Source organism: Lepidochelys kempii, chromosome 2 (assembly GCF_965140285.1).
Source record: "Lepidochelys kempii isolate rLepKem1 chromosome 2, rLepKem1.hap1, whole genome shotgun sequence".
In the NCBI taxonomy this organism is placed as follows: Eukaryota; Metazoa; Chordata; order Testudines; family Cheloniidae; genus Lepidochelys; species Lepidochelys kempii.
This window is the reverse complement of record NC_136381.1, coordinates 91,190,991-91,210,750: the sequence shown is the minus strand read 5'-3', so window position 1 is coordinate 91,210,750 and position 19,760 is coordinate 91,190,991. Positions and strand designations below refer to the sequence as shown.

Sequence of the window (19,760 nt, the reverse complement as noted above, 5' to 3'; positions counted from 1 at the left end):
GGAGAAGTTCTTCCACTGGGTGGTGATCCACGTTGACAACTCTGGCTGCTAGGAGCATGCACACCCAAATGGCTCTGCTGGATGCATTGGTGGGGTCAAACCACTTCTGGTCAAGTCCCAAGGGATGAACAGACATGTTCTCTCACAATACACAATGAATCAAGCCCTAAAGCAGCCATGGCTACCAAAGGTGCTAAGAACCCTGAGTTATGCCCAAGAAACAGCAAGGTCTGACTTGGGTCTTCATAGTGTAGAGTGTACCTGCTGGCATGCATATGAGAGTTGAACAGCAATGAAGTGTGGATGCTCAAGCATGAGCTTAGAAAGAACAGGTCTGCAACAGATCTGGGTTTACTATCCAGTGTAGAGATACCCTAACCCTCAGGTTGAGGCAGATATTGACCTAAGGCCACTAAAAAGAATTTGGCAACTCTGTCCACATATCTATTCAAGGGACACCATCATAGGACCTAATCACATCAGCCACACCATCAGAGGCTCGTTCACCTGCACATCTACCAATGTGATATATGCCATCATGTGCCAGAAATGCCCCTCTGCCATGTACATTGGCCAAACTGGACAATCTCTATGCAAAAAAATAAATGGACACAAATCAGATGTCAAGAATTATAACATTCAAAAACCAGCCGGAGAACACTTCAACCTCCCTGGTCACTCAATTACAGACCTAAAATTCGCAATTCTCCAACAAAAAAACTTCAAAAACAGACTCCAACGAGAAACTGCAGAATTGGAATTAATTTGCAAACTGGACACCATTAAATTAGGCTTGAATAAAGATTTGGAGTGCATGGTTCATTACACAAAGTAAAAACTATTTCCCTATGCTAATTTTTCCCCTGCTGTTACTCATACCTTCTTGTCAATTGTTTGAAATGGGCCATCCTGATTATCACAACAAAAATTTTTTTTTCTCCTGCTGATAATAGCCCACCTTAATTGATTGGTCTCATTACAGTTGGTATGGCAACACCCATTTTTTCATGTTCTCTGTGTATATATATCTTCCTACTGTATCTTCCACTGCATGCATCCGATGAAGTGGGTTTTAGCCCACAAAATCTTATGCCCAAATAAATGTGTTAGTCTCTAAGGTGCCACAAATACTCCTCGTTTTTTTGCTGATACAGACTAACACGGCTACCACTCTGAATGGGATTTGTTGTTCTCCCCCCTCTGCCCCATGGAGATGGTGATATGGCAAAAGAGTTCTTTTGTTATGATATCCTAAATCACTTTCCTGTGCAGAGTGAGTTATAAGAGCAAAAGGACTTTTTGTCCCGTATAATTACATTTATATTATAGCTTTTTCTGGCATAGCTGTTTTGCTTAGGGGTGTGATTTTTTTAACACTTCTAACCGGCATAGCCATGCTGACAAAACTTTTAAATGTTGACCATTATTTATTTACACCACTGTAAATCTGCAGTGACTTTTGTTGAAGTGGAGTTACTCCAGATTTACACCAGTGTGAGATCATTATCTGCCCCATTGTGAGAAGACTGGCAAAGCAAGAATAGCAGGCAAGAAATCAATCATGCAGCTAATATCTTTGACACACTCACTTTCTCAGGGAGAAACCCTACCTGTTATAAAATGGAAATATAACATATTTTGGATATATGCATCATGATATGAAGTATCCTCAATTCCCCATAATCTAACATTGTTATCACTGTCTACACTAATAATATTCCAGTAATACATGTGAAGATTCTTTTTTCTTACTAAGAAAGAAAATACATTAAAACATGTTTGCTTTGACAAATCATTCTAATCTTATTTTTAAATATAAAAAATGCTCCCAGTCACAAAATATGTCTGCTTCTGGAGGGTGTTTGGAGCCTTTTCCTTCATACTGCTAACTGGAGAATTAAAATAAAACAAAACACCCCAAACCACCTCTTAAGCATAGACCATTGTTTTAGATACATTCTGAAATTATTTTGAAATGTGAAAAAAACAAACACTCTCATGGTGGAATTTCCCTTAAATACCCTACTAAGACAGTATATCGTTACTGCCATTCTCATTTTTCCTCAAGAAGACTCTATGATGATACCATTCATCTAAAAGATCATGACTGGTGGCTTGAATATTTGCAGTTCAGGCTGCTAAAGCCTTCAAAAACAAAACAAAAGGATAGACTAAAGGCCGCATTGCTACATGTTTGCTAAAAATATCACCTATGCTCAGTTTATATGAAAGCAAAATCCCTCATTGATATTCAACACGATGCTGAAAACAGCCTATGTGCAGCATGCAATGGCAGGTCTCTACCTCAACAAAAACATCTATAGCCAATATGCTTTCCAAAAAGCTTTTACAGATGCTTAGTGTAAATGTTTAAAACGTTCCTGTAGGTGTTTAAAATGTATGTCATTGATCATTCGGCGAAGAAGGGACCTTTCTGTGATCTGGATAAAAGTAAGGCAGCTTTGCCACTGCATTTGACCTGACCCAGTTGGCTCCCTTACCCACTCTGACACTAATCCCCTCCCCTTCGGAGATATTTCCTGAAACTCTTTCCCCCGGCCTGTGCCTTCGCCCGCCCTCATTAACATCGCAGGCACCAACAGGTTAGAGTGCTGAGCGCACAGGAGTGTAGCCCGCAGCACACAGCAGGGGACTGTCCCTACCACTCCAGCAGCATTATTAACCCCCGCCCCGGGAAGGGGCATTGATTTGGGGGACCGTAGTAAGGAGGGAGCCGCTGAAAACTCTCTTCGGACTGCAGCACAAGTCGCGAGCGATACACTCAGCAGATGACCTCGCAAGCGCGGACCCTCCATTCCCCGGGAGGAGGAAGTGACTGACCCTTCTGAGGCAGGGGCCAGCCGGAGGGAGAGGAAAGGAATGGCTCTAGCTTGCCCCTACACAGGCTATCCCCAAGCTGTGACCGGCGAAAGGGAGAGGACCGAGGCAAGTACAAAGGTACCAGTGTAGGCTCTTGCTGCTGCTAACCTGCCCAGCCCGGCGCGCCAGCTGCACCGCCACCTCCATACACTCCTGCCAGGGGTCCCCTCCGGCCGCAGCCCCCAGCCCCTCCTCTTCGCAGGGCTTCATCGCAGCTCCTCCCGCCGCCTCTTCGCCTGCGCACCCCACGCGGCAGGCAGCTCCCGGGGCTCCCCGTCACTCTCACTGCCGAGGAGCACAAGTGGGAGGGTGGGGGCCGCGCTCCAGCTCCCCCCGAACCAATCAGATTTGCTCGGAAACTTCTCCGGCTTCTGCGCCGGGCTGCTGTAGCTGGGGGGAGGCGAGCGGGCAGGTTCCAGCGGCCGCAGGCTGCTGCTTCCAGCGGCCGGGTGTCTGTCGTGCTGCTGCCGCCTTCCCCCGCTCTCCTCCACCCTCTTACCCCCGCCTTTCCTGTTTCTCTCCTCCTCCTCCCTCCTCTCTTCCCCCTTCCTCCTCTCCCCGGTGCACAGGGGAGGGACTGCGCCTGTCACTCTCTCCCCCAGCGCCGCCTCTCTGCGATGAGAGCCTGCCTACACAGCCCGCGGGCGGGAGCGGGGCGAGAGGGCCTGACGCTGCCGCTGGGCGGGCTGCCGCTGCCGCTCAAAGCCTGCAGGCTGCTAATCTGAGCTCCAGCGGCTGCCGGGGAGGTGAGCCGCTCGCTAGCGATGACTCAGTGATGTGGAGAACAGGATGTGGCGGAGAGCAAGTCCTAGTGGTTACTTGCTTTGATCTGCCACCTGGCTCATAAACCTTGCGAGCTGCACGTAATCGCTCCCCTTTGGGCAGTTTGAAGACAGGCTCGGACAGCAACACTCGCTCTTCTCGTTGCAGGGATGGGCATGCCAAGGATTAATATCCACTGAATCTAATAGTCTATAACCTTGATGATCTGAACCCCTCGTTGATCCCCAGCTCCCTGTTAATTGAGATGAGGTCTCTTGTCCCCCAGTGTCTATTAATTATAGCAGTCTCCTTTTGGTCCAGCTCTCACCCTTTAATTTTCCCCACCCCTTTGGTCTCTGGGCATAGGGTACTGCAATACCTATCTGTTTCCCCGGGCTTTTGAGAAGGGCGTGAGTTCCTGACTCACCTCCTGACAGGTGAGTTAAGAGTTTGCTATATTTGTAAGATATATTTATTGTTTTTAAATGTTAACCCTCTAAGAACATTGCTAGATGGACATATTGTAGACATTCTATTATAAATACATGTCTTTCACAATAAATCCTCAGCAAATATGTTAGAATCAGTCATGTATTTAGTATAAAAATCTTATTAGATATACAGTTAGCTTTAGTAGGATTTCTACTATATTTTACATGCAAAGCTATTTAAAACAACCTTTATGTGGCTTTACCAGGTCCCCAGGTATTTGCTCCCTAGACAAAGTGGATAATGTATGTATTAGACAATCAACACTCCCTAAATATTTTGCTGCACTACTCAGCTGTCTGTTCTGCCTATATAGTTTGACTATTGTGAAAGAGATACCCTTTCACATTAAGGATTATATACTTGCTAATAAATCAGAAATAAAGGACAGATACTGAGTGGTAGACAGCCATTATTTTAGCTGTTTAGCAAATGCTCATGTTTTAGGCTGTAATATAACATTAACCACCCTATAGAAGAAAGGGGAATTATTCTGGAAAATTAGGAGATGTAAGCAAGGGGAATAGAGAGAAAAGAAGATGGCTCAGCCATTATGTCCAAGAATTTTTCAGTATTGAAGAATTAAAATGTGTGTATTGTAACAAATATATGGCTATGTAGATTTCTGAGTTGTCATGGTTGTACAACATAGTCCGCCGGAACTTCCCAATGACAAGAGGAACAGAACTAAAAACCTACTGGTCCAATAACGCAGGCCTCTACCACATAAACTAAAAGAAAATCTCTGTAAGCTAAAAACATGAGAGGACCTATGACACAAGGATGAGTAGTTCAGATACCATCTAGTAGAGGGCAGTGGCACACACTAATACACACTCATAAGATAGCCAGTTCATTACAATATTTACACTGTCAAGCAAGAAGTTCAAAAAAAATATTCTGGAATTTTTTGCTTTAGATGTCAAAATAAGGCCTTTCCAAATTACTACTTTTGGAAGACTCAATAGCTCAAGAAATTGCTAATGAGACGTAGAGACTTTGCCTCTAGTTATCAGTCCCATCTAGCTGATTGTGAACAAAAGTTATTACCATCAAATATCTGTTCAGCAGCTAAAATGAAAAGAGTTGGTAGTTCCAGACCACATCCTAGAAGAAAGGTGTTGGTAATCTCATCAAAGATGGCCACAGGGTTGAATGAGCACAGGGAAGGAATCATACTAATATGTTTTTTGGAAAAGAGTTGTGGAAATTTTCATTGTCATTCTGTACCTGTTCTGTGGTTAAAGGGCTTCATTTTCCAGGATTGTCAATTTGACGAGCTTTCAGAAACATTGATTTCAGTTGGAATAGAAATGACTACAAAAATGCCTGAGTCGTGAGCATATTTGAATTTTAAAAACATATTTGCAAATCACTAAACTTAGGCCTGGTCTATACTACAAAGTTAGGTCGGCTTAACTACATCGCTCAGGGCTCTGAAAAATTGCACGCCCTGTGCAATGTAATTAAGCTGACCTGAGTCATGGTGTAGACACCGCAAGGTCAATGGAAAAATTCTTCTATTGACCTAGCTACCACCTCTTGGAGAGGTGGATTTACTAAAATGACTGAAGAACTCCTTCCATCTCTGTAGTGTCTACGCTACAGTGGTGCAACTGCAGCACTTCAGTTGCGCTGTTGTCGTGTTTCTGGTGTAGACATACCCTTAGTCTTCTTTTTATAATTGAGGCCAATTCAGATATTTCTTGGGGGAAGGGAGGGAATTCTGGTCTCTGCTGCCCTCCCTTCAGGGACCCTATTCAGGTCCTCACTCATCTCCCACCCCTTTCTCCTGCTGGAAATCCAGCTCTCCCTTGGCTGGGGAGTCTCCCATGACCCATCTCACAGTGCATGAGCCGGTGCTGCCAGGAGTTGATCAGCAGACTCCCCTGTGCTCTGCCATACTGGAACAGTCTCCTCATGAGCTAGGTCACAACACCATTTGCCTGAGCTTTCCCTCCACCTGGATGGAGGGGTGACCAGGCCTAATTTGGGTGGCATTGCAACCCCATGTAAAACTGAATGTCTGAAGTTGAGCTCCTAAATCCATATTTAGGTGGCTAAATAAGTTACCTCATTTTCAAAAGTGCTGAGCACCCAGCAATTCCTTTTGATTAAGTAATAAAGATGGATCTTTTGATTCCCAGTTCTGTCCTCAATCCTTTAGACCATTTATATTAGTATGTACAGATTTCTGGAACAGGATGGTCTGTGAATACAAGCCTTTGTCAAGTTTCTTTAATCATCTTGAATGATCTGTTTTTCTTTCATTACTATCTCTATGTGTTATATGAACATACCACTGGTCCAGCAAGAGTGAACCTACTGTAGTTGAATATGATTATTCCACCTCTAAACCTTGTCTATGTAGGCATCGCATTTTCATGCTATGTTTCCACAGGCCACATCCCCATTTGTGCTGTCTGAGCCTGTTTTGCAGATCTTTTGCATGGAACCAGTTTTCTATTGCAATTAAATGTGGCATCATACTGAGCAGGAGGATTTGGTAACAACAAATAGGATTTGAGGCTGGATTTGTACCAAGTCGCTTTGTCTTTCTTCACTCCACACTCACTCCTTGTTCTTAGAAATGAAAATACTGACATTCATGATTAATTAGTTTTACAAATCTTTACACACATTCTTTTAAATTCAAAGTGTCAGATCCTCAGTCAAAGTGGACATAGAGCTGCACTAAAACAGGAGCTGGAAACTCCTCTTGCATGAAGGAATCTCTGGCTGGTGTAGTGCCATGGTAATGTAAGGGGCAGGAAGAGTGTGGCTGGAGCACCTTGTTTTCTGACGATCTTGAACAGAATGGCCACTAAGAAGTATTATTGCAATGGCAACATAAGTTTAAACAGTCCTAAGACTCCTTAGACTTATGCATGAACAAGCCCACAGTTGCCATCAGGTTTTGGGAGATGCAAAGGTGGCTTAAAGTCACTTTGCTCCTTGGCTTGGTTTCTGTGCTGAACACAGCTTCACTGGACCCGAGGTTCTGGCCCTAATTCTGTTTCTACACTGAGACAAACTGGATAAGAACATTTACCAGCAGTATTTAATAAAGACAGGTTACACCAGGGCTGGGCAAACTTTTTGGCCTGAGGGCCAAATCTGGGAATAGAAATTGTATGACGGACCAGGAATGCTCACAAAATTGAAGTTGGGTGCGGGATGGGGAGAGGGCTCTGGTTGGGCGTGCGGGCTTTGGGGTGGGGCTAGGGATGAGAAGTTTGAGGTACAGGAGGTGCTCTGGCCTGGGATCGAGGGGTTTGGAGAGCGGGAGGGAGATCAGGGCTGGGGCAGGTGGTTGGGGCATGGGAGAGGCTCAGGCGTGCAGGCTCTGAGCGGTGCTTACCTCAAGCGGCTCCCGGAAGCATTGGCATGTCCCTTTTCCGGCTCCTATGCAGAGGTGTGGCCAGGCAGCTCTGCATGCTGCCCCATCCGCAGGCACCGCCCCTACAGCTCCCATTGGAGTGCCAGAGGGGGCCATTGGAGCACGTAGCAGTGAGAGCAGGGCCGAGCCGCGTGGTGTGGCCCCAAACCAGCGCCCCGGCTGGAGCGGGGCAAGCCCCAGACCCAGCTCCCCAGCAGGAGCTCACAGGCCAGCTTAAAACGGCTCGCAGGCCGGATGCAGCCCACAGGCCGTAATTTGCCCAACCCTGGGTTACACTTTGGCAAATAATAAGCAAATCTACAAAGATAGGGGGCTTCATGTTTTGAGAAGATACTTAAAGCAGGATTAAGATGGCTGCCTTTTTTTTTTACAGGTGATTTATGAAAGAAGATTTTTGTAGTTACTTAATTGACTGGCAACAGCAAAACAATACATTGGATCTTTCCTTCTATAATTCAGCAGTTATCTGTTTATTACTCTTATACAAAGCAGAACATTTCCTTCCTTGCTGCTCAGATCTGCTGCTGTGAAAATCTAGTAAGTGGATTCAGAAGTATCCTGAGAACAATTTTGGAAAATCCTGGACACTTGATGAAATCTGGTTTATGGGAAAGGGGGAAAATGCTCTTCACAAGAATTTTTAGGAGCTTTAGGGATAAGTCATCTCCAGAAGGGAGGATTTGATAGCATTCAGAAAGTGGGTAACTCCATCAGAGGCAGGAAAATTATCGTACTACTCCCTTCAATTTGGTGGTAGAATTTTAACAAAAGGCTCTTATAAGCCCTGGGGAGCCCCTCCAGCACACTGAATTGCAAAGATTTTAGGTATGTAGTGTAGTTGTAGCTTTGTTGGTCCCAGGATTTAGAGAGACAAAGTGGGTGAGGTAATATCTTTTATCAAACCAACTTCTGTTTCTGTTTTGAGGTGGCTTGAAAGTTGGTCTCTTTCATCAACAGAAGTTGGTCCGATAAAAGATATTACCTCACCCACCTTGTCTCTGTAAATAGAAGTATCAGTTGAATAAGCCATCATTTTTTTGCAAATTCACACTGGCTATGCAGCTGTTCAACTCATGCTGCACATTAAAAACAAACAAACAAAAAACTACAAGCTAATCAATTACTGTAAATAGTATTTTAAGAACCTCACAAATATTCTGTAGAAGTTGTAATATCTACAGACAAATAGCAAAACTTCCTACCATTTTCCTCAGGAAATTTTCACTGGCTCTTTATTATTACTCTGCTGATTACACTGAGTTTATCCAAATGTGTCTTAAGGCCCAATCCTGCAAGGGGTAAGGCACTACCTATGATGAGGTCCTGAGTGCCCTCAACTACCATTTATTTCAGTGTGTATTGAAAGTGCTCTCCACCTTGCTGGATCAGGCCCTTAACCAACCTTTCATAATATCTAAGATCTTTCATAACTTCTAATCTTTCATAACTCCTAAACGCTGGCCAATTCCTCTCACATACCTCTTTGTCTACGCACATTACTCTTATTTAAGCATGTCAGCACAAATAGTTTCATTTTGACTGGATCTGAAATACTGCTGTTTTATCGGGTAGTTCATTATTTGTGTGAATGCTCATCATCTTAGATTAGCTGCTCTTACAGGTCACTCTTCCTCCAGAGTCGCATAAGGGTCGTGCAGCTTCTTTCTTTTAGAAAATGAACGTCTGGTGAAGTGAAAACTTGTAACTCCTGACCTAAGTAGAAAAGAGACTGTAATTGTAGATCTCTCTCTCTCTCTCTTCCAGGAAGTAAAGCCTTAATTGATAATAGTTGTTGTTCAATTAGACGTGGTATTCTTTGTTTCCTGTTCTAACCAGTTGTGCAGCATTAATCAATGCCAATGTTCTCTATGCCATCTGAAGTGGACTATCGTAGCCCTCTCAGTTGTACAGTACAGAAAGGAGGGTCACCCAAAGGTGAAACAGCTATAACTGAAATTAATTTAATTACTCCTCAGCCCCAACTTTGCCATGTCCCTGTTTCACAGTAACTGTACACTGCAACAGATTTTACTGCATTGGTGCAGTTATCACACAGAGAATCCAACATCCAATATCCCTTCAGAAATCAGCATGAAATATATGGGAATCATCATGTAAAATTCCCGGTCACTTCATAGGTTTAATGGATGATCTCTTAGTGGGAAACTAAATGGGAAAGCAAACTACTAAAAGCAGGACTATTAATCCCTCAGTGCAAAAGAGCACTTCCCTAGCATCACAGCTAGTGACTTTCTCCATTGTTATTAAATAGGGTGACCAGACAGCACGTGTGAAAAATCGGGACAGGGGGTGTGGGGTAATAGGAGCCTACATAAGAAAAAGACCCCAAAATCGGGACTGTCCCTATATAATCAGGAAATCTGGTCACCCTATTATTAAAGCACTTCAGGGTGGTCCCTTACAGATGCTCTTTTATCTACCATGGGATTAGTCATATGAAAATTTTCGTTACTTTTTCTAGCCATTGTTACTAAAGCTTTGATGAGTGTATTGTTCTTATTAAAGATGAGGTTTGTAACTGGGGTGCTTGCAGTTGAGAGCACTGTTCCCTCTAAGCTGTGCACGTGTGCAGGCGCATGCAGATCTTAAACCCCGCGCGCACGGTGAAACACCGCATGCACAACAATTTGCACAAAAGACATTTTTTGCGCACACGGCCTGTCAAAAATTAGAGGGAACGTTGTTTGAGAGATGTTCTGGATAATAAGGCTTTTAACATGCAACCAACTGTGTTAAAATGCTCACTTGAAATTACAATGATAGTTTTTAATACCTTATAAAAAGAATGTTTAGGGCCAGATTTTGGCTTTTCCTGTTGGGTGTGGAAGAGGAAGAGGTAAATTACAAGGAGATTTGCTTGACTATCACACCTCTAGAGGAATTGTGGAGATATCAACAAGAGACCCATTGTTTATACTCCCTGCTCACAAGCAAAGAGGTATTCATAGCCCAACCAGTGGCTCTTCGCCTACTTCTACACTAAAGTTACACTAACTGGAGTGCATGCATACACCCTCCACTTAAAGGGTGTTCACTTCCCCAGCGCTCACAGATATATTCTGATTGCCTCTGCAGGCTGACAGAATGCTCCAGGGAACTACTCCTGGTGCAGTGTTCTCCCTAATGCTGCAAATTAGTCACAATCTAGTCTTAAACATTTAGGGCAGAATTCTGCTCTCAGATCTATTCTGGGAGCTCCTCGTACATATAGAGAGATCAGAATATTGGATTCAAGATCTGCCAGGCAGCTCTGATGGCAGAATTGTACCCTTCACTATTTTCTACCCCAGACATAAAAAAAATATAAAATTAACCCTGCTATAGGAGTGGGAGAGCAGCCTCTGCCCTGGGAAAAGGCACAGGGTGTTTGCCCCAGGGCAGTCTGCAAAGCAGGCAGCTGGAAGCACTGGGACTCCAGCAGCAGGGAAGGAGAAGCAGTCCCACGTAGCAGGGGAGGGTGGAGGGTGGGGGAGCCTCAGCCCACAGCCAGCTGCCCTGCTGCTCCCTCCCCCCATGCTGCATGGACACTCAGGTGAGTGCTGCCACCACGGTGAGCTCCTGCCTCCTTGCTGCTTGGCCTCCTGGCAAGAGGTGGCCAAAGTCCTTTCCCAGAGTCTGCAGCGGCCATTCTGGATGGGTCCCTTCAGAACATTTAACTGTTGCTAAATGTTGCTGAAATCTATGTGTGGGGAGGCATATGACCCCAATGTGCCCCCACCCATGCGTCACCTAATAATGTGGAGGATCTTGTGGGAGCCAAAGAAAACCATAAATCAAATTGGCTCTCTATTCCTGGTGCCCCCTAATCTTGGTAATGTAGCTCAGATGGACTTCCCCAATGTGGCTGCCTGATACCCCTTTAAAGGGAGGTTTCCCTCTGTAGAAAGGCTCTGTGGACTAGGTAATTCAGCCTCAGACTGGGAATGTATTATCTTCCCCAGGTAGTCTCTGTGGGTCTTGGGGGGAGGGCTTGGGGTGGGCAATGTTTGTTTTCCTTGTCCTTGCCCTAACAAATGCAGGGTTGTCCATAGTCTGCTTACTCCTTGTCCTTCTCCCTGCATGGAGCTCAACCTTTTGAAGAACCCTTTGCAGAATCCTAATTTATTCAGGCCTAATTTAATGGTGTCCAGTTCACAAATTAATTCCAGTTCTGCAGTTTCACATCCCCTCTGCCATGTACATTGGTCAAACCAGACAGTCTCTACGCAAAAGAATAAATGGACACAAATCTGACATCAGGAATTATAACATTCAAAAACCAGTCAGAGAACACTTCAATCTCCCTGGTCACTCAATAACAGAACTAAAAGTAGCAATTCTTCAACAAAAAAACTTCAAAAACAGACTCCAACATGAAACTGCAGATCTGGAATTAATTTGCAAACTAGACACCATTAAATTAGGCCTGAATAAAGACTGAGAGTGGTTGGGTTATTACAAAACCTGATTTCCCCCATACTAGTTTCCTCCTACTGTTACTCACACCTTCTTGTCAACTGTTTGAAATGGCCTACTCTCATTACCACTTCAAAAGTAATTTTTCCTCCCTCGGTATCCTACTGTTAATTGAATTGCCTAGTTAGACTGACCTCCTACTTGGTAAGGCAACTCCCATCTGTTTATGTGCTGTGTATTTATACCTGTGACTGTATTTTCCACTTCATGCATCTGATGAAGTTGGTTATAGCCCATGAAAGCTTATGCTCAAATAAATTTATTAGTCTCTAACATCTTTATGCTCTCCCTCCCAATATCTAGTTGATAGTACTCACCCTCTTAACTAAGTTCTGATCTTTTGTTTTACATTTGCCTTTTTTGTGGTGGTTGCACCAGGCACACACTGAGAGAAAGCATTTTGCATGACAATATAATTTATTTCTTATTTCTGCGATCAGATATACTTTAAATATTATTTTGTGTACCTTATTCAGTGCAGAGTCTCAATAAAATGAGAAATAAACAAAACAAAACTATATATTGTTGTGGCCCAGTCCTGCCCACTGGAGACAATGGCAAAACTTTCATTAAGTTCAAAGGCAGAAGACTCTGGTCTTTATAGTGGTTTGTGTTGCAGCTCCTTTGTGTGGAGTGGACACACAAAGATAGGGGAAGAGAGTGTAGTACTTTTGAAAAGGTGATGGACTGATAACACTGGAAACTGAAGTAGTTTATCTGCAGAACAGCCACTACACTGACAGCAGTAGTAAAATCTCTCCACACTTCTCTACCCTCCTAAGCTCTACTTTTTCCTCTTACCACCGCTCTAGTTCATTGTGTTGTTTTTCTTCTGCTGTTACAGATTGTCAGCTGACAGGAACGTAGGAACTGCTATGTTGGATCAGACCAGTGGTCTATCTTATCGACTATCTTGTCTCTGACAGTGGCCTGTAAAAGCTACTTCTGAGGACTGTGCTGCAGTAGACAGTTATGAGAAAATCTGTCCTCAGGGAAAGTTTCCTTCTGGTCTCCAACAGATATATGTTGACCTAAGCCCTAAAGCATTAGGGTTTATATCCCCTCCAAAGTTTATTTGTTTTTAATAATTACTATTATAACTTTGGCTATTGTTATCCATGAAAATGTCTACTCCTTTTTTGAATCCTGGGAAGCATGTGGCCTCAACAGTATACTGTGGCAATGAGTTTCACAGTCAAATTTGCATTGTGTGAAAAACTATTGCCTTTTATCAGCTTTGAGTATTCTAGATTTCAATTTAATTGACTCTCTCTCCCCTTGCTCTTCTTCTTATGAAAAGGGATGAATAGAAGTTCCTCTTTTACCTTCTGTATACTATCTAGGACATTTTGCATACCCTTTTATTTGTTTCCTGTCTAAGATGAACAGTCTCAGGGTATATGAACACTAAGGATCCTGTCTACATAGTTAGGCTGGAATAGCCCCTTAAGTGTAGATGCTGCCTACACCGACAGGAGTTTTTCTGTTGATGTAGGAATACCACTGCTCTGAATGACATTATCTACATTGACATAAGCACTTTTCTGTTGATGTACAGTAGAACCTCAGTTACAATTGACCGGTCAACCACACACGTCATTTGGAACATGAAGTACGCAATCAGGCAGCAGCTGAGACAAAACAAGAAAAGCAAATACAGTACAGTGCTGTGTTAAATGTAAACTACTAAAAAAATCAAGGGAATGTTTTAAAAAAAAGATTTGATATGGTAAGGAAACTGTTTCTGTGCTTGTTTCATTTAAATTAAGATGGTTAAAAGAAGCATTTTTCTTCTGCATAGTAAAGTTCCAAAGCTGTATTAAGTCAATATTCAGTTGTAAACTTTTGAAAGAGCAACCATAACATTTTGTTTAGAGTTATGAATATTTCAGAGTCATGAACAACCTCTATTCCCCAGGTGTTCGTAATTCTGAGGTTCTACTGTAGCTGTGTCTACACTGGGATTTTTGTTGGCATAGCTATGTTGGTCAAAGGTGTGTTTTTTTCACACCCTGACTGATGTAGCTATGCCAGCATAACTTTCAAGTGTAGACCATGTTGCCATCTTTTCAGTCTTTCTTCACTGAAGAGGTTTTTTTTTTTAATACCCCTAATCATTCTTGTCACCCATCTCTGAACTGTTATACCATCGTATTTCTGTTATATCTTTTTTGAGACCAGGACTGAAAAACAGTATTGCACTCACCTGCCCACTCCCTCTTCACTGTTGGTAACATGTGTCCTAATCCCAGACAATCCTAATCCCCACTTCACCCACTATTATCTCTGCCCCTCTTCCCCATCTTCTTACTCTACTCTCTCTAACCTGATTCCCCTCTCCCTCTTCCTTTCATCTGCTCCTTCAGGAATGTTCAACTGAGCTAAAAAACAAAATAAAGTGATACCATCAAGACAAATAGATAATGAACCCAGCAATCTTCTTATTGTAACCCTCATCCTCCCATTCCTCTTTTCTCCTTCCTGTATTGTGTGGTATTCTCACTCATGGTATCATGTCTAAAATTAGATGCATCTCCCTTATTTGGCCTCTAAAGTATCTAGCATACTTAAACACTCTAAAAATAGTAATAGTAATGTGCACCCACTCTGTCTTGAAGAGAACCACTGAAGACTGAGAGAGTTTTTCAGTCTCCAGGATCTGTTTAATTATTTGTCTCTCTATTGAGACTGCCACAAAAGGTAAGAAATACTACAATTTGTGATGGAGGCTTTTATGATGTGGACACATCTCAGCAGGAAAACTGATGGACAACACCTCACTCATTTCTCATAGGCCATTGAACTGCCAGCTGATGGTAACAACTTCTGGGCAGTAGCTATCTGTTTCCCCCCTCTTGTTCTTGATAATCCACGACAGTGAACCATGCTTAAAACACAGAAGAAATTGAGTAGTAAATACATTCCTCAAGCTGATTGTGCACAAAGGAGAAAAATAAGGTTTGGAAACATGGTCTGGAGAAGAACCTATTGCAGATGAGGCAACAATTTCACTGCATATGATTTACAAATTGGAAAAGATTCCTGACTTTAAAAAACTGACTGGTACTTTCTGATTCCAGGCTCAAAAATTGAAAGACAATAAAGATTGAGGAGACATCTGTGTTACAGATGGGAATCAGATTAAAGAAGTGAGGTGGAATTAGTATGGGGGAAGATCAGAGTTTGATGGATTGTTACAGGAGCATGTGAATTTTAAAAAGAGAATTTAATCCCTGGATAATCAATCTCATTCTCATAAAGATATTAGGGCAGTCTATGGGTGAAAAGGACACAGTCTCATCCTTTAATCTTTGTGAAAAATGGCTACACTTGAAGTATTATAGGTTGCATCAAACTAATCCTTTGCCCAGAACTCTTCTGACATAAGAAATCAATGGTGCTACTCCACAAATATGGCTGAAAACAAAAATGCTATGGGTCGTATTCACTGTTGGCATAAACAGATGCAAATCCACTGAAGTCAATACAATTTATCCATGTATGTCAGCATTGAATTTGACCCGCTGTTCATATCAAGCTTAATTAGAAACAAAGAAATGGAGATAAAAATGTTTGTCAAGCAACTGACTAATAGGGTAGGGGAAAATATTTCTTTATGACTTTCTAACAATGAAAAGTAAATATCACAATGGCATTTGAGATGTTTACTATTACAGATAGTAGTACAGATCTGTGCCAGTAATGTATGCTGTTAACATGCCTTGGATGAGAATATTTTCCAGTTAAAAAAAAAATGAGACTTTCAATATTTACTATAACCTGTGGCATGCAAATACACTTCTTAAATATAAGCAAACATTTTCAACAGGCTATACTAGTTTTGGGTGCCCACGCTGAGATACCTTGGGCCTGATTTTCAGAGGTGTGCACCTGCAGCTCCCACTGACTTCATTTGGGACTCCCTAAAAATTGAGTTACCCAAAATCAATATCCACTTTTGCAAATATTGACCTTAGTGTGTGTGATGGGACAAATATCCTGCTATTCCTGTCTAACTTCCAGCTTTTTGCAAGGATTTGGGGGGATTTTTCAGGCCCGCAGGACCGGTGCTAGTTTAAGCAAATTTGGACCCCTTCCACAGGCAATGCCCAAAATCCAGTTGTCACATTCCAGGATGCAGTCCAGACCAGTAAGAGATTGAGTCACCACCTGCCCCAGAACCTTCAGTGCCTCAGTGTTTTGCTTTTGTAGCTCCCACCCTGGGCAACTCACAAACAGCATAATAGCATGTAGGTCAAACTCTGGTGTCTGTGTATAATACACCCCTGACCCAGCAGTTCTCATCTCAGCAGCCCGTCAGTCACACTCTGGTTTCCACCAGCTTTGGTTACTACTTGCAGGATGGCCCCCACACACTTCCAATCTCGAATTTCTCTCAAAATATATGTTCTGCATTGTTCAGCCATTTCCTGAGTAGTTCAGATATTAGAGGTCCGTTGCCCCTGTGAAGGGTCAGTATGCAACAGTTTGCTACTTTTACTGGAGCTATCCAAACAGTTCAGTTTAAACACACTTTATTAGCTTTGATTAAAAAAAATCAAATTTATTTAACTACAATGAGGAGATTTCAAGTGAATACAAGGTATTAAAGTCAGAAATGGATACAAGAGAAATAATGATAAAACGCTTTCTAGTAGCTAAATCTTAAGCTAGACTTGGTGCAAGGTAGTATCCTTACCACAGGTTCTCAGCAACAGTGCTGACCAAATTTTCAGGTCAGGAACTCCCCCAAAGTCAAAGACCTATTTCCTTTGTCTTCTTAGGTGGGTGAGAGAGAAATTGGGAGAGAAGTCTTGGAGTGTTTTTGCCCCTTCCTTATAGTCTAGTAACCCTTTCAAATGCATTTTCCTGAGGGTTGTCCCTAGATAAAGTTCCTTCCAGCTGTGAGCACTGAGACATGGAGTCTCCTGGTGAAATAAATTGGATAGTCTCTACGGAGCCACAAGTACTCCTTTTCTTTCTGGTGAAAGAGGTTAGATGTGGCTGTTTCCTAAAATGCAGATCCATCTGTTCCTACCCCCCTTCATTGCCAGAGAATGGCCACTTGACACGTGGTTGGCAATTAACTTTGATGACACCTGGCTAGAGGCATCAGTTTGTCCTTTGTCTTTGACAAACCAATTTACCCACTCCTCAGACTTGTCCAGTAAACATATTGTAGTCATAATTTCAGCTTATGTTCAGAACTCTTAATATGGATTTCATACAAACATTACACAAGAATACTGATGTGTTACTATTACTTTTTAAATGAGACCTCACAAGGCATATTTTACACAAAGATTATTGTTACAATAGTGTGTAGGGTGTGAATACAGGGGTGCTTTTGGTCACGCCAGTGTTTATTCTTCTTCCTCCATCTGTCTCAAATTGCTCTGCCATGCCAGCTATGCAGAATTGAACAAGGATATGTAGTTCAGTGGATAGAACTTTAGACTAGGAATTCTGGTTCTCCTCCTGGCTTTGTCATTTACTTGCTATATTACTTGCTATACTTGCAACTCCCCTGTGCTTCAGTTTCCCATCTATAAAATGGGAATGGTACCTATCTCTGTAAAATGTTTGAGATCTCTGGGTCTAAAAAGCTCTATATAAGTGTTAAATTATTATAAAGTCTCATTATAAATTATTATGGAGTTGGGGAATAGGGAGTGTGTCCAGAAGGAGTTAAGGAAAGGCTGGAGATCTTCAAAGTTTTCATTTGGTGAACCACCTGGGACAGATCCTTTCATGGGCCATCTCCTCTCATACCCCTTATATGTCTGGTTGTTCCTTCTGCATGTTGTTCAGTGGGATCCTCTTCCTTCTCTCTTCCACTTTCAATGGGAGGTCCAGAGAAGTCCATCCTTTACCCCTTTCTCTTACCCTTCTGCAGAAGAACCTAAGTGGCTTAGGAGCATAAGTCTTACCAAGTTGTTTAAATGCCCTTGAAAATACCACCCCTTTTGCCTCTAGAGGCCCTTATCTTCTCCCATGGCTTTAACTACTAGATTTAGGAACAATCAATAAACACCCATTGTTTTATGTTCTCTGTGTATATAAATCTCCCCACTGTATTTTCCACTGAATGCATCCAATGAAGTGAGCTGTAGCTCACGAAAGCTTATGCTCAAATAAATTGGTTAGTCTCTAAGATGTCACAAGTCCTCCTTTTCTTTTTGCGGATACAGACTAACACGGCTGCTACTCTGAAACCAATCAATAAACAAAGACATTTCCAGATTTCAGGGAAACACAGTGTCCTGCTCATACTGTCTATAATGGGATAGAGAAATACCTGACAGATACCTCTTGTCTGACTTTTCCCCACTGCAGTGCTTCCCACCAAGGCTTCCATTTGCCATTTGAAAAATGGGTATCCAGATCAAAATGAAGTCAAATATTTTTACATCAAATTTGTAAAATATGATCATAATTATAAAAGGGCATATGGAAAATAACATGTACCCTTCTTTAAGTGAACTGAGCCAGTGACTGGTGTCAAGAAGTGTCTTCTTTGAAGACTGCACAGCGGTTCTTTCTTTATTCAGCATCAGTTCGTCATGTTAGTACAGTGATTCCCTGCGATGCCATGGTAACAGGGCAATGTAATGGGCCATGAGAGTGATTCCTGGAGGGTTGTGTGGCTGATCCTGAGGATGAGGGAAACAAGGGAGACCTCACAAGGAGAGGGTGAGTGGCAGCTAACATGGGCCTTACTAAAAGGCCACAGTTTGTGTGTGCATGTGCTTGTGTGCAATATTGCCAACCCCAAATATTCAGTGCGCACATGTGCGCTTGTGTGCAAGTCAACCCCATTCATTGTGTGCATGTGCTTTTGTGTGCAATACTGTCAATCCCAACTATTCAATATGTATGCATATGCACATGCACACATGCGAGAGCAATATTGCCAGCCCTAAGCATTACATGTGCATGCATGCATGCTCGTGTGCCCATCTACTTGTGTGCAATATTGCCAACCCCATTCAACGTGTGCACTTGTGTGCAAGTCAAACCCAAGCATTCAGTTGTCCATGTGCTTGCATAAAATACTGTCAACCCCAAGTATTCAGTATCTGTGTGTATGTGAACATGCTTATGTGCAATATTGTCAACCCCAAGCATTCAATGTATTTGTGTATATGTGCAAAATTGTCAGCCCCAAATATTCAAAAACCATGAGTGAGTTTTAAAAAATAAATCATGACTGGCTAAAAAATAAAGAGACTTTTAAAAAGTAATACATTTTGGGTTGTTATTTGTCTTCTAGTTTTGGTGCCTTTAGAATGAACTCATTTCACATTTTTCAGCTTTTCTCCCCAAGCCTGATAGCTAGATGCTCCCCTTTGAAAAAGGTGGAGCATGTGATGTGATCAGTACAGGAGGATTCCGGCGGGCAGGGCTTTAAAGGACACAGCAAATATTGCAAGAAGACCAGCAATCAAATCAGAAGCCTTGGCCTGTACGGGCGCATAGCGCACCGTTACATGGACTGTGCCATAGAACCACTTAGATCAGCGTTTTTCAAAGTTCGGGTCGTGACATGTAAGGCACTGGGTCACCCTGGTCAGCACTGCTGACCGGAACGTTAAAAGTCCCATCGGCGGTGCTGCCCAGCTAAGGCAGGCTAGTGCCTATCTTTTCTGACACTGCGCTACGCCCCAGAAGCGGCCACCAGCGGGTCCAGCTTCTAGGCAGGGGGGACCATGGGGCTCCATGCCCTGCCCCGAGCACCAGCTCCACACTCTGC

At 42.8% G+C, this 19,760-nt stretch overlaps 2 protein-coding genes across 4 annotated transcripts in view; one reads left to right on the top strand and one right to left on the bottom strand.

Annotated features, from left to right (window-relative positions):
- Positions 1-3,396, bottom strand: part of IMPA2 (inositol monophosphatase 2) — a 32,729-nt gene extending 29,333 nt beyond the window's left edge. For both annotated transcript variants that reach the window (XR_012157266.2, XM_073331633.2), the window contains exon 1: positions 2,989-3,396. Coding sequence is in view for 1 of the 2 variants with exons in the window: in XM_073331633.2 (XP_073187734.1) it covers positions 2,989-3,090 (102 nt within the window). In the remaining variant the exon portion in view is untranslated. The remainder of the gene's footprint in view (positions 1-2,988) is intronic.
- Positions 2,588-19,760, top strand: part of LOC140906847 (uncharacterized) — a 32,117-nt gene continuing 14,944 nt past the window's right edge. The window contains exons 1-2 of one of the 2 annotated variants that reach the window (XM_073331628.2): positions 2,588-2,958; positions 4,009-4,079. The gene's annotated coding sequence lies outside the window, so the exon portion shown is untranslated. Of the gene's footprint in view, positions 2,959-3,547; positions 4,080-19,760 lie in introns of those variants that run through there. The other variant, XM_073331630.2, reaches the window with a different exon arrangement.